The following is an 18,393-nucleotide window of genomic DNA, read 5'->3' as shown; positions in this document are numbered from 1 at the left end:
CTGTTTTTGAACAATTCAAACAACCAGTGAGAACTGTGGTACAATTTGAAGTCTTTTGTGAAGATTTTTTAGGGATAGGGCTTTGTACCCTACTATGTTCATTCTTTGTAGCTAAATATTTTAATTTAAATAATACCTTACTTAATATTTTGGTTTACGTTATATTTTATACCACAAAAACTTCAAATACAGTCTTTAAATAAACCTGTGATGCTTCATCTTTACCCAAAGTTGAGCTTTTATATGAGGATATAAGAAAGTCTCTCTTTTCTACCAAATTACACCCAGTTGTTCTCTGGCCACCATATCAATCAAAGGTTCATGCTAAGTGACAGGCTTATAAGAGGGGAAAAGCATTTTTTTGTCTTAGAAAAAAAATCTGCATCTTAGATTCTATAACGCTTAGGGTTAAGAATCTGTTTAAAGCTGTTATCACTGTTTATATGGTTCTAAATTATATAGAATTAAAGTTTTAAGTTGATGAGGGCATGTGTGTAGAGATAAAAGGAATCAAGTATGTTTTCCTCTCCCTTTCCATTAATTGCAAGAATATTGAGACTTCATGCTAAATTCCAAACCAAGTTCCCATAACAGCACTTAAATAATGTCTGCACACCGTTTCCAATTAGAACTAGTTTGTAATGTACCGCAATTTATGCCATTATAGTAGACCTACTTTAGTGATTTGGATTCTTTTTGTGTCAATTAACGTTGCCACGGAAACAATCTCTTGCTAATAATGGCTTCGTCTTCACACACTCAATCAAAATCCAAAGGTGGATTTAGAGATTTGAGGCCACTTGTTTTATTTAATTATTTGCATTAAATTACTCAAGGACATTTCTGGATAGGTATCATCATTATTTTAGCAGTAAATCCCAGTTTCCTATGACTTCAAGCTATTTCTTACATGTCTGCTTCAAAGAAATCCTGGCTGAAGATCACTTCCTCCTCTTCTTTTCATGTGTTTTTTTTGGGGGGGATGGAGTGCTTTCTGTTAAAGGAGAGCACATCAGCGCTTTCCACTTTGGGCCCACAGCACCAACTTGGCCTTCAGGCAAACCAGGATGCTTAGATTCGCGCGCCCCTGCAAGACCCGGCCTTTTTGGTCCCGCGGGCCGCCATAGCCAGGGAAGCAATGATTCGCTGACGGAGAAAAGTGCCGCTGCCTCGGTGGTTTCAGTTTCGGTTTCATCCCGTTGTGGGCGGAGGCGGGGCTTGTGGGGCTCCTCGAGTGGGGGTTCCGGATCCCGGCCGGCAGGTGAGCCCGCGGTCGCGCGGGGCGTTGGAGGCCCCCGTGTCCCGTGACCCCGGGCGGGTTTGGGGAGCAGCGCCTGCGGGCCGGCCAGGCGGCCCCGGGAGGCAGCGCCCGTTCCGGCGCCGGCAGGTGGGGGGTTCCCCCGGCACGCCGCGCTCGCGTTCTCTGCCGGGCGCCTCGCATGGCTGGGAGGTCTCTGGTCGTCGGTCCTGGGATCGCTGAGCCCGGCCCTGAGGACCCCTCCCCGGGGGGCGCCTAGACCGCGCGGTGCGGAACTGCCCCGGCTGGTCGGGGGTTGTCGTCCCGGAGGTCCTCCCGGGGATCCGGCGGGAAAGCGCCCCCGGAACGCCGGGCCAGGCTTCGCCGGGTTTCCAGGACTGCAGTGCAGGGCCAGGCCTGCAGCCCTGCGTGGTTGCGCCGGGCCTGCGGGGGCGAAGAGCCGGGCGAGCTCCCCTTCCCGCGGTTTCAGGCTGGGGATGCCCGCGGCTGTGTGGTGTGAAGCCTGTCACCAGGGCTTCTGTGCGCGGGGGCGCGCGCGCGGTCGTCGCAGGTATTTTTGTTCAGGTTGTCAAGCATAGGGTGATGCAGGTAAGGTTGATCGCGATTTAGTGCACCCCCTTATCAGTACGAGGCTATTGTAGAAAAGTTGAAAATACGGAAGTTTAGTGAAGAAAAGCATTCACTCAACCCGTCCACCAACAATTTCTTGCTACATTGTACTCTTGCTTGTGCTAATTTCCCCTTGAACTAAGATCACTCATTTTATCACTTAACACTATATTTCGTTTTCCAATTTCATTTAAAGTTTTTTCTTAAATATCATCTCTAATGTGGTATCCTTTGATTGGCTACCTGTTCCGTCACTGTGTGGGTCCCATAAAGTACTCAGGCATTTCCCAGCTGTGGGGCATTTAGGGTAGTTGTGAATTCTTGTTTCAATTTAGCATCTCAGATAATACTTGGATAAACTTTTTTTTTAAACTGTATTTCAGAGTAGTTACTTGGACTAGATTCTGAGAAGTAAAATTGTTAGGATAGATGCTGTGTTCTAGTAAGGTCTTTGTAGGTCTTCATGCGTATTGCCAGATTGTTTTCCAAAATAGTTTTAGTAGTTTACATCATTCTTGTAGGATTGTTCCTGTTTCGCCAAAAGTAGTGATACATTTCCAGTACATCAACCAGGAAAGTTGAGCTTTTCTTTGGGTTTTTTTTTTGTGTGTGTGCTGTCCCACAATTCTGCTTGCTTGAATTTTGTGAAGGAATCTTCAGAAGTTGTTAGTGTGTGTGTGTGTATTGGAGGTACTGCATAGGCTGTTAGATCACTTTAGTCATCAGCTAGCATAACTGCTTTATTTTGCAGATGAGGAACTTGGGGCTTTGAGAGGTGAAATGATGAGTGATGGGAGCCGCACAGCTAATTAAGTAGCAGCGTGGGATTAGAACTCAGGTCTCCCACCTCTCAAGTGAGTACTCGTGCATCAGGTGATGTCTCACTAAACTGGCGTACTCAGTATTAGAATTTAAAAAGATGTTTACATCACTTGGATTATTCTGTCTTTTTAGCATTTTACCAGGTAACAGATTTTAATCATCTCAGGGATCTGTGGCACTGAAAACTGGGAAAGTGACCATCTTCATGGCCAGGACTAGGAATCCATTGTTTAGAATGTCAAGCCCTTCAAGATTTTTTGACAGTTGTTTTCAGATTCTCTAAACGTTGGAATATAATGTCTAATAAGTTATAATTTATATTCTATCATGTGGTTAGAACTTAAATGTTTGTTCCCATTTCTTACCCCTTGAAGGTTTTTTAAAACTTCTTGTTGCTCTAAGACCAGAGAACAATGGTGTTTTGCTAATCGCAGAGTTTCTCCACCTCAGTTGACATTTTGGGGAGATACTGTTTTGTTATGGAGGGCTGTCTTGTGCTTTGTGGAAGGGTAGGCAGTGTCCTTACCGCTACCTACTATTAGGTTGGTGCAAAAGTCATTGTGGTTTTTGCAGTTATTTTTAACCTTTTAAACTGCAGTTTTGCACCAACCTAATAGATACCAGTGGCACCACGTCCTCATTCAGGACAATCCAGAATGTCTCCAGACATTTCCGAATGTCCCTAAGGGTAGGGGGCAAAATCCCCCCTGGTCAAGAACTACTTGCTTCTGTGGATTATTTGGGGAACTTTATATAAATTCCAGGGCCCCTGCCCTAGAGAGTCTGACCGGGGTGAGCTGCAGGATCCTGTGTTTTGGCAAACATCTCTGTTGATTGGGCTGCAGCTGGTTCTTGGACAACACAGAAACATTTGTTTTCTCCATCCTTTTATTTGGTGCTCAGTAATAGAGATGTGCCTGTGTCACAGCTGCTGAAGTGCATAGACTGTACTGTCCTCGTCACTCCCCGTAGCTGGGCAGGGGAGGGACAGGCTGGGCTTGGCACAGCCCTTACATGCCTCTTCCACAGGCTTGGGCCATGTGCTTAGGTACCAGGGATACCACAAGAGTAAGGCATTTTCCCTGTCCCCGAGAAGCTTAGAACCTCGGGTGGGACACTGGTCATCCGGAAAGGAGGGCTCTGTTTAGAGAGCTGTTCTCAGCGTCTGAGCTTTCCCAAACACAGATGTATTCGGCTAAAGCTGCATTTACTTGGGTTGTAATGTTACGTTTCATAACAATTTTTTGCTTTTCAAGCTTTTTTTTCACCCTAAACTTTAAATACTCTAAGAATAGGTGAATCTTTACAGGTAGACATTTCCAAGAAACAATGATTTGCGTGTCTTCTGCTCAGTGACATAGCTCAAAATCACATTGGGTGTATTTCTTTCTGTTTGACCATTATATTTTTTCGCAGGCTGAGTCACAGTACTTTGTGACTTTAGGTATCCTGCTCCCTCCCCCCTCCCAACCCCCCCAAGCTACTACTCTAGCGAGATCTGTCTCTGGCCATTCCCCAGGTACAACACGAGAACCTTGACATATTCAAAAGGGCAGCTGTGCCTTTGAAAGGGCTTGGGCTTTGGGATCAAGCCTTAGTTCTGCTTATTACCTCACGGAGTGACTATGTGAATTGCTCATGACTCTAACGTCTGGCACGTAGTCGGATGCATAAAACGGGTTCTTTTCCCTCTGTTCTGTGGCTAAAGAAAATCTCTGCAGGGCAGTTTGCAGATGTTCTCATACGAGACCTCTCAGAAGCTTCAGACAAAATACGCAGCCTTTGACTTAAGAGTCATGTAGGAAAGTAGGTCATTTAAAACCAGCCTGAGTGGGAGTTAGGGGAGGGCGAGGAGGCGTAGAGGGCCACTATGGCTTTAATTTTGAAGGGAGAACTTTTATCAAGGTGACCCTGCAGAAAGGAGGCCTTTTCCGCTTATATGTTTATGGTTCAAGGGGCTTTTCTCTTGCTTCAGAAATGACCAGAACTGTTCCTTCTGCCATATCCAATTTAAAAGTTGAAAACTTAAAATTATGTGAGCCAAGTGATGGGAAAAATTGTGATGTCGAGAGCAATTTACTCATACAAAATGGATTTATGGGCATGTCATTAAGTACCAGGGAGAACCAAAGGAGCCCCGTGAAGACGAATATAAAAGATAGGGGCTCCTAAAGGGATGGATAAAATGTGTTAGAGGCAATATCTTCTTTCCGGGTAACTTTTAAAATACATTTTTTTTTTCAAGTTAGCCAAATATAGATGCCCTGGACAACGAATGAGAAGCTTGGTATTAGTCTCTCCTTTCATGTGGCTTACAGTCTTTTGAGGGAGAAAAGACTTGTATTTAAAAACGCAAAGAATATATAAAAGTAAATGGTGACAGGTTGTATCAAATACAACCAAATGTGAAACTTCATGGCGCCGAAAGAAAGTGAGATGGCCCATCTCCACCCTATCTGAAGTGGAAAGCGGAACTCACGCACGTCTCCCCTTAAAACCCTCCCATGTTCCCTATTACCAACACGTATTTCCCACACTTGCCAGTTCATAAGAGTCTCCTAGGCTTGTGCCAGCAGATTCCTGGGTCCTATGCTAGATCTACTGAAATCACAATCTCCAAGTGGTCCAGATGATTCATGTTTGGGAAGCTGCTCTAGAGGCTCAAGCCCACGCTCTGTCAAAAGCCTGACTTGCCACGTTCCCTTCTGTAGCTACAGCTTGTCCTTGCCTGTGGAGATTTTCTCCTCCAACCCAAACACAACTGTCCAGTGCCTTTGCTAAGATTTCTCTCCTTTCAGCTGCTAGACTCCTTTTTCTTCACACTCAGCTCAGCTGTCACCTCCAGAAATCCTTCTTTGATCTGCCAAGCCTGGGCTAAGTGAGTCTTCTTCCTGTGCAGTTCTCTGCATAATTCTATCCAAATACATACAACTTCTAAAAAAATTCTCCATTTACTTGTGTGTGTGGTTTTTTTTTAAATTTTTTTTTTTGGCCTGCTTTGGAGTGTAAACTCTGAGGACCCAAGGCCATGTCTTACGGGTGTGACATCCCCAGCCTGTGTGTCTGGCACTTAGGTGGTGATCAAAGTTTGAAGTGTTGAATGCCTTCCAGAAGAAATTGATGTTATTTGGAGTAAAGATGAGGCTTAAAGGCTGGGTATGATCTTTGATGAACTTAGAAGAATACGTCTGTGCTTTTTAAAAAAATGAGGAAAGATAAAAATATTTTAAAAATAGCACCATCAGTTAAACAACTAATAGTCTGGTAGGTTATTCTTTTTTCTGTCATTAACTTTTAACTTTGGACAAGGTTGTTAATATCTCTGGGAACTAGGTTTTCACATCATGATGTATCTTAGTGGGTTTTTTGTTGTTGTTGTTGTTTTTTTAATACAAAACAAACAGTTTGATCTCAGTCTTGTACGTGAAGAAAAACTGCCATAGTGGGATTTAGGAACTGATGGGAAATGGACCTGAGACTCCTGAGTTGAGTCTGTATCAGGCCTTTGGGGTTAATATTCTCTCTAGATCTGTTCTGTACCCACAAAACAGCACATGTTCAGGACGTAAATAAGGCAGTTTATAGATGAATGGGAAGATTTGTTTTTACTAAACTCATTAAAGATACTGAATCTCTTACAGAATTTACTTTGTACTTTTTTCCCTTGTGCTCAAAACAGCATAAATAAAATGGTTGTGTGGTCTGAGTCCTGAATGATAGTGCTCGTCCTGAATAGTAGTTGGAATTTCAGTTATCTGTTGTGACTGTAGCTGAAGAATAAAGTGGCAATTCAGTGGAAACGTTAAATTAAGATTTGCTGAGCAAAATAATCAGCTGATGACATTAATTTTTTTCAAGCCTTGGGAAGATGGAATAGATGGGGATGGGATGGTCCAAATAACAGCCCCAAATTCAAGAATAGTTTTTGAGACTTGTGTTTTCTGTTATTTAGCTTAGGATGCTGACTTTTCTTGTTGAATGAAAAGATTTAAATTATGAGTACTTTCATTTGCTCACACCCTTTACACAAGAGTTTTTTTTATAGATCCTAATAAGTTCTTTAAGGTCAGAGCCTGTGTGTATGACATATTTTTGAATTTCCTTGCAAATATGGCTGTACAAACACATTTATTAACCAATGAAAAGCTAATAAGCGAGCCTTCTGACTTCCCCACACTGCTGAGCCTGCCTGGATTCATTTGTGAGAAAATCTCCAACGTTCCTAAACCTGAATTCAGATCATTTAGTGGGTGGACTTGGAGTGAAATAAGCAGTGCTATTATTTATGGAAGAGTGTTGAATAAACCTTTTGGCTGAAAAGAAACAATAATTTGAGTTGTTAAGGAGAGTGCTTAAATATTGTATCCATACTAATTTTCAAGTGTCAGTGCCATGTAGTTACTGAATAATAGTGATGCTGAATTTGACTGAAACAGAAAAATGAATTTCCAAAGTCTTTTTACTCTCAGTTTTTGCTTAAGTAACTGTGATTTTCTTACATTTGTTTACTAAAATATTTTGAGAGAGAGCTGTTATAAAACAAGATGAGTTTTGAAAGGAGTGATGTGTATGATTGCTTTCAGCATGTAATGCTCTTTCTGTATTTCGGACTTCTATTATGCTTGAATTTTAAGACTTTCTTCTTTATTACGTAGAGTGTATATCTGCTATAATGATAATAGAATAAATCAAAATCTTTGGCTGCATGAACTTGCAGGAGGCTGTGTGAGGTGGTGATTTTGCCCATCCACTTACTAGCTATGTGACCTTGGGCATGAGGTTTAACCCGTTCTGTGTCTATTTCTTCATCTCTAAAATGAGGATAAAAATAATACCTCATCAGGTGGTGAGGTTTAAATGGTTTAATACATGCAAAGTACTTAGATAAGTGCTCATGTGGAGGACACTCCAATATTAGCTCTCAGTGATGGTTATAATTATTTTCAGAGATACTGTTTCGGCATCAACTGTTTGTCAATATGTCTACACTATATAACAGACTTTAAAATGGGACTTATGTGATTTGGGGGCAAATTATTTCATCTTTCTGTGCCTTTATTTTCATTAGCAAAACGTGGGTATTAAGACCTTTTTCTCAGGATTCTTGTAAAGATGCAATTTGATAGTGTTTGTAAGGATCTTAGCAAAGTGCTCCGCATTCAGTACATGGTGGAGCTGGTACTGGTTGGAATGGGCGCACGTGAGTCAGCAGTGACAAGTAATGAAGACCAGGGAGTGTGAACACAGGGCTCCTTACGAGGCGGCTGTGTCATAGGGTTGTCGTGAGGAGTGATGAGATAATGCACGGAAAGCGCTTAGCTTAGTATCTGACTCATAGGACTGAAAACATGTTAGCTGTCATGTAGTGGGGTAATGTTGAGTTTTCATACATGCTGCTTTGACACTTGATTTCCTATAAACATGTTAAGGGCTTCAAGGCTTTTTGTTGAATGATTAATTTTTGTCCTTTTATTGCTCCTTTTCAGCTTTCTGATCAGGATTGTTAAAATGAGTCTGCGGAAGCAAACCCCCAGTGACTTCTTAAAGCAAATCATTGGCCGACCAGTTGTGGTAAAATTAAATTCTGGAGTGGATTATCGAGGTAATATTTTCATGCTTCATCCTCACTGGTGTTATTAAATAAGTAAACGTGACTTACTGATTTTTATCGACCTCATTGATGACCCAAGTGGACCAAAAAAGCACTGGTTGTCAAGCAGTTGTTATGCCCACTTCTTTTTCTACCTCTGAGATGGTACCTTTTGGAGAGACAGCTGTGACACCAGAGTGTGTGCTTCTGACATCTGGTGTGACTTGTGTGGCCCCTGTCTCTGCTGTGAGATCGTGTGTGCCTAAGCTCCCTGGTCATAGCCGGGGAGTCCAGTCACCTCAGGCATGAAGTCATCTCAGCTACAAGAACCCCTTGGCACAGCAGCATTTGTTTTTGCAGAAGTATTCAGGATTGGCAAGCTACAATTCAGACAGTATCATTTTACAGCATGAACTTCCCACACACGTAATATGTGGGTTATCCAAAGACGCCTTTCTGTTCTTTCAGGGAATGCTCTTGTAAAGGCTATGACACTAATGAAATTAGCTTTGTGGGAGGAATGGGATCAAGTTCCATTTGTTAAAGTAACTAAATTCCTAATCTTCCAAAATTGAGATATGTGAAATTACCGGGAATATTTTACAGGTACAGATAAGTAATTCATTAGCAGTTTTATAGCCTTTTCTTGGTCTCTTTTCTGAGTAATGATAATAACCTCTCAAGCTTTTTCCTCTTTCCACACATGCAAACTTCATTTTATTGAGAGCTTACTATGTGTCCAGTGTGTGTAAATCATTTAATTTTCGTCTTATCTTCACATAAATCCTTTGAGATCTCTGTTGATTACCCCCACCCAGTAAGGGAGGAGTCAGGACTCAAAGGCAGGCTTGACTCAAAGCCTTGTTAGGGAATCACTCTGCTGTTTATGTACTGCTTTAGTTGCGTAACGTTAATAACATCTCCAGTTGAGTTTTATTTTTATAGTGGAACTAATGGATTTATACCGAATACTGAGATATAAAGTTTCTATGTACTACTTCTCACCCATGAACTTTCGATGAGCCCAAAGAAGGTAATAGACTCCTGGAGCTTTGAGTATATTCAGTAATTGATTAGGGTGGGGACATCGTGTCCAACATCTTCTCAGTACCCACTTCATTGAGATCAACCAGTCTGACCTTTTGTCTCTACTCGTTAGGGAACATTTTGTCATTTATGGAGGTAATATATGTGTTTTTATTTTTTTCTATTTTAGAAATTTCAAAGCAAATAATGGAGAAAAGTATACTCTAGAAGAGAGCAAAATCTCCCCAAATTCTACCATCCAGAGATAATCAGCCTTACCAATTTGGACCTGTCTGCATATAAGCAGAATGTTACATATATGGGATCAGCTGTACATGCATTCTGATTTTTTTCTTTTTTTTTTTTACATTAAAAAAATACACTCAGTTCTCTGACAAGATAAAGTGTCTATGGCTGCGTGGGAGTACCTTGTGTGGATGAGCCACAGTTTTGTTTTAGTTTTTAACTAATTCCCTATGAGTGGACATTAGGTATTTACCAAATTTTTGCTGTTACAAACGACTCTGCTTCTTTGACATGTATCTTGAGCCACTCGTCCAAGTATCTCTTTGGAGTAAATTCCCTGAGCTGAGATTTCTGAGTCAAAGAGCATGTCACACGGTCCTCCATCAGTCAGATGGGGCTCGTTCTTCTTTAGGTTCTCACCAAGCCTGATGTTAGCCTTTGTTTCTAACTTTCCCATTCTGACTGGCAACAAGTAATACAAACATTCTGTTTGTATTTGTTTGTTTACTAGTGAGGTTGAACAACCTTCTCATGCGTAGTAATTTTTCTCCTTTTATGAATGTCTGTTCATGGCTTCTGTCCTACTGAAGCAAAATGTACACTATTGAGAGTGTTAGTATAAAGAATGTTCTCATTTTCTGGTTAGATAAAAAACCCAGCCCTTGTAGCAATTTCTCTTTAAGCTTGAGGAAAACTTCGTGTTTTCTGTAATTCATAGTAGTTTATCCCTTAGAGAAAAGAGGGGTTACAATTACCACTTCCTGGAACCTTTTTCTTAAAAAAAAATCTTTTGCTATGAGAATAGATATTTTTATTAGAATTGAACATTTCATTTTTAAATGCTTTAGATGACTTTCAAACAGATTTACATATCACATCTCAGAAGTTTCTTCCTCACTTAGGATTGTGGTTTAATTGTAAAATAATTACAGCAGGAAGTAAACTGTAAAGTGGTATCCTAGTGATATTCCTATCAAAAATTGTTATTATTCATAATCCATTCTGATTCTTTGAATGATTCTTTGAGAGTTTAAGTTTTTAGCAGAATTCTGTTAGGTTAATGTCTTGTGCTCTCATCACACACGCAATTTTGAAAAGAAACTTGTTCAGAGGATAATGGGGCCGAGGCAGAGAGTGAGGAGAATGTTAACGAAGCTGAGGCTAAATGAAGACGTCAACTCGGTTAATTGAGTCAAATGTGTAGTCTTTGCCTTTACTTTTCTGGAAACTACCACTTTTAAGTGAGAGACTCAGAGTAAGAGGCTTATATATATTTTCATCTTAAAAAAAAAAAGTTATCAAATTTTGCAAAATTTATACTATCTTCACAACTAAAACGATTTGCCCAGACATTTTCCTTGAAAGCTCCTTAGAATGTGTTCGGCTGTTTTTTTTCTATATTAGTCTGGATTTTTAAATATTAGAACTAACGAAACAGAAAGAGATGCATTATAATGCAGTATGTTGCCTTATATCTCAAGCTGCTCTTCACTGAGTCACAGCTCTAAGATGTTCTTTCAGGAGCACCTGCTGTCTCCTCTCCTATTCTAACAGATTGTGGAGACTTCGTCTTAACCATGGAGTACATTCATCTGCAGTAGATGTTGTAAAAGAATGAAATAAATCTACTAGACTCGTGTTTCACTTAGTGGCTAAAGTAAGAAATGCCCCCAGGAGTGAGGAGTCTTGGCTATTGGTCATTTGTTCCCCTATAATTGCCACCCCCATTTACAGCTTTCAAAGAATGGTGTTTTATTTGGAATATTCTTATTATGTTACTTTGGTGTAGACTTTAAAAGTTACTGTTGTTATTACACATACCATAAGAAAAGTGACAGTTTGTTGTTTCTCCTACTAGCAGTTGGGTGCATGACTGCTTTCGTACTCTGTGCTTATTTTTATATTAAGCATATAAGAGCTAATGAATAAAGAGATTGTCAGCTCTAAGGAATACCCTGTGATTTTCGACTCTTATTTGCTTTGTATATCTTCTTTTTGCCTCAAATCTGTCTCCAGGGGTCCTGGCTTGCCTGGATGGCTACATGAATATAGCCTTGGAGCAGACAGAAGAATACGTAAATGGACAACTGAAGAATAAGTACGGGGACGCATTTATCCGCGGAAATAATGGTAACACTCCTTCACGCTACAGTTGTACAACATCCGGAATCAGTCTTTTTGTTTATAAGTGGGGTCACCAGTGGGTTTTCTAGATAATTTAAAAGTTTACTTTTAGCTTTGCTTTGTTTACTTTTAAATTATTATATATCAGATCTTCAGTGTGACCAGTTATTTCTTTAGATGCTTCATGGGATTTTGGAACTAGCAGTTCTGTGCTCCCCTCCCTGTACTGATAAGTAACCGAGGGGCATTGGTACACTGACCCAGAGCTGTGTTCTCGTGAATACAGTCAATTATATTCCCCCAACACTGCCGCTCACACTGGAAGTTGGAGCTGTTAAGAAAGGCCAGTATTTCCCTGCTTTCTTTGGAATGAATCATGTGGCACTTAGCTTGCCCTATTTGTCCTTTCTCTGTTAGGCATTCAAATGCTTTTTGTGGAATTGTATCCCTTAGTTTGGCAAAAATGACAAAATAGGAAATACGGCTCTAAAGTTACTCAGCTTTTTAACAGTTAATGTATTGCCATGATTATTATGGCTACTTTGAAGTACCTCTTCTAAAAAGACGTTGTCATTAAAGTCATATTTGAATTTTTCAGGGGGAAAGGGAAGACATCAAAACTGGGAGAATTATCCCTTGACCCCACCCCACTTTTTGGTGCCATTCCCCAAATGGAGCTCTGGGACTCTTGAGTTTGGATTTTGTTAATTGATGTGCATTCCTTAGGTCTGGATATCTTCTTCAGTCCCCTGAACAGTTGAATCTCTTCACTGTGAACTAAATGTCCTGACTTAATTGTAGGTTCTGTCTCCTGTCCATTCAGTATCGTATTTCTTCACATCATATCTTTATATATATCTTTTGTTTGCTTTTTAGTTCTTCCAACATGCAGAATTTCTCTTCCCATTTTTCATATTGCTTTTATTTGACTTGTTCCATTTGCTAAGAAATGTTAAAACAGTTAATGGCAGGGTCTGTGCATAGTGATAGGGTAGATCCTGCCACATGCATACTCTAGAACTTGTTCAGTTTCCCAGGGGGTGTTTTTACTGTTGTTCTGATGCTTCCTTTCATGTAACCCTTGCCATGATATAGTCAGTGGTCGTTATCTTTAGATTTCCAAATTAACATCCTTGGTTCTTAAAGAGGATCCTGACTTATTTGATTAATCTGGGCTATGTTCTTTGATCAGGAGATCTCTGAAAGTTCACTTGGAACAAATCTGTCAAATCTGGGCAGGCGTGGGGCGGGGAGGGGAGCTACAGCCAGAGTGACCGGTCATCACATTTTATCTTCATCTTCTGCACCACGTGTCCTACCACTCGGTTTGGGTGGCTGCAAGAGGACTAGATAAGCACAATTTTGGATAAATAAACAACAAAGGCAGATACTTAGCAGGGAACTCGAAATAAGGGCTGTGGTATATATATTTTTTAAATGACAAACTCGTCAACTCTGCCTTATCTCGTTGCAATTAAAAAAGTAAATGGCAAATTCAGAATTTATATTGGGGAGATGGATGAAAATATGTTCTTTATTTGTAATCTGAAGTCTAGCCTGGTAGATTTATTGATTTGCTTTACCACAAGCATAGTTATAATTACAAAACATTCTTAGATTCCAGTAACTTTCACAAACATTTTATTTGGTCATCCTTGTCACAATTTGCCAAGTCAGTCAGACATGTAGCTAAGACTAAGACATCAAACCCAGGTCTAGATTTGTAAAATTTGTCTTATAGTAGTTCTAGAATTTATTGTGTAGTATGAAAATTCCTTTGGAATTTGCAGAGGTGTCAGGCCAAAATCTGTTTGCGTTTAAAACTTGCTGTTCTGATATTTAACGGTTTTCTTCAATTCATTTGTGTTTTCTTTTCAGTTTTGTACATAAGCACACAGAAGAGAAGGATGTGAAGACACCAAGAGTACAATACTTTTCAATTCTTGGATATATTTTTTTACGGCATTTTTGGTTCTTTTTGGTATAATTTGTCCTGTTTCATAATAGTTGGTGATTTTTCACTGACATGTGAGTAAGATAAATGTAAAAAATTGTGGATTTAATTGTAAAGAATTGTTTTATACTTAAGTTTCAGTCATTTTCTTTTACCTCTGTGTCAGCATGTGCAGAATGTAAAAAGAATAAAAAAAAGAAAATCTTTCTCCCTACGTGGTTTGTAACCAAATTTTCAAGGACCGTCATTTGATCTGGTTGCCTTATGTCTATGGCTGGCTAAGGCGATACAGGTGATGGTGGCCTCCTCTATCCCATCCTCTTGTTTGCCACACAAAATGCTTGGGTGAAAATGGTCTACAGAGGCATCCCATTTCATTTCAGGCTGAACAGGGTCCTTGAGGTCAGAAGTTCACCTGCAGATTCAATCACTGTGATAGAAAATAGAATCGGGGATCTAACAGTGGCAGGTCCACGAGAGGAAGAAGAGGAATTCACATTGATTTGGGGGAGAAATTCTAAAGGTCCCCAGTGCATCAGTTAGGTGCAAACGTTGCATTTAAGCCAAGCCTGTCCTCATGGGCCGTTAGATGGGTTAGATTTTCTTGCTCCCCTTTGGGAGGACTGACATCTGTCATTCATTTTATGAGCACAGTGGGGGAGGAGCCGTTCCTGCACATCTGTCTGGCAGTCATTTAGATGAAAGCAAAGCCGAGAGCTTGTCAACTTACTCGAGTTTCAGTGGCTAACCTGTGATTGGGGGAGACTTCCTCTTCGCTCTTGCTCAGTTAGGGAGGGGTGTTCGGGCAGCCTTTCCCTCAGGTCCGAGCTGTGTGTGTGTGTGACATTGTGCAGGAGCAGAGCGCCAGGCATTTACGTTGCTTGGCACAAGGCGGCCCCTCTGCGTTACGTGGCTCCTGCCGAGAGGGTTTTCACAATTTATTAATGAGATGTCCACAACCCTGCTTTATTCTCTGACCAGTTTGCGCTGTCTCTAGGAACAACAAATACACCTGGGCACTGTGGTTGAATGAACACCAGACAATGGTGTGAACGTTGGCCTTCCTCCTCCCACCCTCCCTGATCTGAACCGCGTTTCTGTTCCAGGGGCCAGTGGTGTGATTTTAAACAATTGCCTGATTGAAGGATGTGGAGGCAGGATAGGGAAGGAGGGAGGAAGGGGGTAGTGCTGGTTCTGGAGAGGTATGCCTGGCACTTTGTCTTGTTTTATTTTAAAGATCACAGAGTAATTGGAAACAGTCATTTTTTAATTAATAACTCGGGAAAGGTGAACAAACATTTCACAAGGTTTAACTGTGTGTACACCAAAAATAAAACACTATGCTGTGCTTCAATAATTTATCACTCCTTGACAGGGGCTTGAAAAGGGTCCAATCTGTAAGTACAAATCACCAATTTGCTCTTTTATAAATGACTTCTTTTAAGGAGAAAATAGATGTCCCTTCCAGTGGAGCATACATGTTCTCATTTGGTTTCTAGAGTGGGGGGGTGGGAGGGGGCTGCTAGGTTACTGTGTCCCTTCATTCACTCACATCAGCTGCTTCTAAAAGCAATTCTGTTGTTATCTCCCACCAATCTGTAGCATCCTATTTGTGCTACCTTCTTCCCTGACCTCTCTCTCGGTATATGTCTTTATTTTCCCCTTGCCATCTCTCTATTTTTAATAGCTCTACAGTGGAGTAGTGTTTTCAACCACAGAACTACTTTTAATCAAGATCGACTTTGGGAAATGCTACCATTTTTATGGTAATAAAGGACTGTATTATGCACTGTACCAATGCAAGTTGTCCCCTGTGTATACCTTCACATAGTAGAACCGTGAAACAAAGTGTAAATGCTAAAATTACTTTTTTCTTAACTGTAGTCTCCTAGAGGTCAGTGAATGATTTCCAGTTGCGTTGCAGCAAAGACATTTCTAGGTAGAAGAATTTTTCCCTTAGTAAAGACATTTTCTTGTGTCTGCCTCCATGCCCTGGCTGCCATGCTCTTTCTCATGGGCTGTGGCAAAACAGAATGTGTAGTGAGAAACAGAAATTGTGCTTGATTTTTTAGACTATTTGACTTCATGTTCTGTTTTGGTCTTCTGAGCTATTCCTTGGCTAATCTTCCAACAAGTTGAATTGATTCTGACTTCAAAACTGTTTATCCCAAAACAGAGCTGTTGACAAGTACAAATACAGATGGTAGACATGTGGTATGATTTTCCTGTTCTCAGCATTCAGTAAGGGAACGTTACTAAGAGATGGTTTACGTCTTAAGCTTTTTTATTCAGAGCGATACGGAGTGCATGCTGGGAGTGCTTAATATGTGACAAACGCTAGCAAGTGTTTAAGGGATTTCCTTAAGGTCTAAACACTTGGCTGCGTTGACTTGGAATGTATGGTTTATCACCCTGGGGGCTCTAATAATCTGTAAGAATAGAAGTAACCTCTGGGGGGGACAATTGATCGTCACACTGACTCACAAGTGACCTCGATGCAGCATTCCAGGCCCAAGCGCCAGCCTGTGGCTTCAGTGTGGACTCACACTGACCTTTGTCCTCAGAGCAAATGATGCTCAGAGCATTGGCTAGCTCCTGTACTCAGAGGCAAATCCCAGCCCGTTCTGTGGCCACAGCTATTCTTGCCAGCCAAGCTGCTTGACCATTCTTTTCACACAAAAAATTGTTGGTGAAAGGAAGACGGTTTTTGTCTCCTGTGACCTTTCTTTCTGGAGGCCCCGCACACAACAACATGGCTCTGACTGCCTTTGCCCGTCATGGTTGAGCTAGATTCCACCCTAAGAATTGCAGTGTTAGTCCTGACCCCGCTGGGCTCTGAATATCCAGCAACTACTTTTATTCCAGTAGCTGCTGCCTGTTTGGACCAGTACAGAGCTGTGCAACCCTCAATGTCTCCGTTGTGGACTGACCAACTTTGATTTACCAGCTGGAATCCAGTTTGCCAAAGTGGGGGCGAGACTGCAGAAGTGGACAGGCAAGAGTGGTATGTGCCAAGTGACAGGACAGTGGAGGTGAGCCTGACTGATAACTGTCCTGCTTCTCAGCCTGCTTCCCTTGTCTGGGAGATAGAGGAGGTGGCCAAGTAGTGGGGATTTGAGAAAGTGCTAACAGAAAGTCAATTTAGCATTTAGTGAGTGGTAGCTGTTGGCAGGCCCTGTGCTACCATGTTTCCCCGAAACTAAGACCTAGCCGAACAATCAGCTCTAATGCATCTTTTGGAGCAAACATTAAGACCCGGTATTACATTGCATTACATTTTATTTACATTACATTACACTACATTATCGGTCTTATAGTAAAATAAGACTGGGTTTTATATTAATGTTTGCTCCAAAAGACGCGTTAGAGCTGATTGTCCAACTAGGTCTTATTTTTGAGGAAACATGGTAGGCCTTGTGGGGGACTGAAAAGTAAAAATGACCCTGTTCATGTTCTCCATATTGAGTTTCTAGATTTGGGTATTTATGAGAGAAGGGTGTTATCCAAACTTAATTGAACCAAAATTTCGAGAATTCTTTTAAAAAATCTGAACACTAGATGGATTTGGTAATTTCAACTATAATGTTCATATCTTGAAATTACAGATAACCTCAGGACCAGATGATTTTGAAATACTCTCTCCATGTATTTATCCTATTTCCCCACAGGCCCTTGTGGTTTAACCTCGCATTTTCATACTCTTTTTTATTTTGTCCATCTAGCAAAAGCCAGATTTTCTGTTTTGATTGATTTATTTTATGGAAAGATTTTCTTAGTAATTTGGGAGTTATAGCAGAAAGAAGGTGGACATATTCTAGCATCTTCATAAAAGTATAAAACACTTGATCAGTTGGGATAAACTGGTTTTCGAGCATTTACAAAATGTTTCAAGTCCATATAAACTCCATTTATTCCAGGTTTTATAATGGAATGGATGCTAGTAGGTTTGGCAAAATGTTGTGCCAATAATTGGGATTAAAGGAGAGCCAGTGTGTAAAAAATTTACATAAAATAGTTTTAGAGAAACTTCCTGCCATCGTGTGTACACGGCATTCCTAATCACTATTCAATGTTTATATCAAATGGAAGTCTTCCCGCAATTGCAATAATGAAGAAAAAATTAAAAATTTATAATCAGCATGTTGAGTGGACATTGCTATGATACAGGACTTTTTTTCTCCCCAAGTAATATAAACAACCCCCAAATCTCAGTGGTTTGAAACAACAAATGGTTCTCACGTGTGCTCTATGTGGGGGCCCAGGCTGAGTGAGGCCGCCCCTCAAGTTTCCTCCATCTCAGCGTGACCCAAGGCTTGGGGCCACAGGGGAAGAGCATGAAGAATCGTGCCTGGGCTCTGAAATGCTTTTGGAAGTGGCACCAATCACTTTCACTCCATTTTATTAGCCAAAACAAGTTACAGGGCCATGGTTTACTTTTCTGTTTGCAGGAAAGTGTAATCCTTTTATGGACCCAGAAGGAGAGAAAACCAGAAATATTCATGAACAGTGGCAATATGTGTATTAAGGTTTTCCAGAGAAAGACCCAATAGTGTGTGTGTGTGTGTGTGTGTGTGTGTGTGTGTGTGTGTGTGTGTATGTAGAGAGATTTTAAGGAACTGGCTCACACAATTGTGGAGACTGGCCAGTCCAAAATTTACAGGGGTGATTGTAGGCTGGAGACCTAGGAAAGAGATGCAATTCAAATCCAAGGGCAGTCTGCTGGCAGAATTTTCCCTTCTGGGAGGTGAATCTTAAGACCTTCAA

General features: G+C 40.9%; 1 protein-coding gene across 5 annotated transcripts; it reads left to right on the top strand.

Annotated features, from left to right (window-relative positions):
* Positions 1–1,107: 1,107 nt before the first annotated feature.
* Positions 1,108–13,843, top strand: LSM6 (LSM6 homolog, U6 small nuclear RNA and mRNA degradation associated). 5 transcript variants are annotated; one of them, XM_019730739.2, is made up of 4 exons: positions 1,108–1,261; positions 8,176–8,291; positions 11,568–11,681; positions 13,554–13,843. In XM_019730739.2, the coding sequence occupies exons 2-4, from the start codon at positions 8,198–8,200 to the stop codon at positions 13,586–13,588; spliced, it is 243 nt and encodes an 80-aa protein (XP_019586298.1). In that variant the 5' UTR covers positions 1,108–1,261; positions 8,176–8,197; the 3' UTR covers positions 13,589–13,843. The 5 variants fall into 5 exon arrangements, with proteins under 5 accessions (XP_019586298.1, XP_019586299.1, XP_019586302.1 ...); XM_019730740.3 differs by having other exon boundaries at positions 1,248–1,387; XM_019730743.3 differs by lacking the exon at positions 1,108–1,261 and adding an exon at positions 1,403–1,525.
* The last annotated feature ends 4,550 nt before the right edge of the window (positions 13,844–18,393 follow it).

The sequence above is a fragment of the Rhinolophus sinicus genome, chromosome 15 (genome assembly GCF_057876585.1).
Source record: "Rhinolophus sinicus isolate RSI-liver-muscle chromosome 15, RSI-T2T, whole genome shotgun sequence".
Classification (NCBI taxonomy): domain Eukaryota; kingdom Metazoa; phylum Chordata; class Mammalia; order Chiroptera; family Rhinolophidae; genus Rhinolophus; species Rhinolophus sinicus.
The sequence above is the reverse complement of the archived record's forward strand: the minus strand, read 5'-3'. Positions and strand labels throughout refer to the sequence as shown.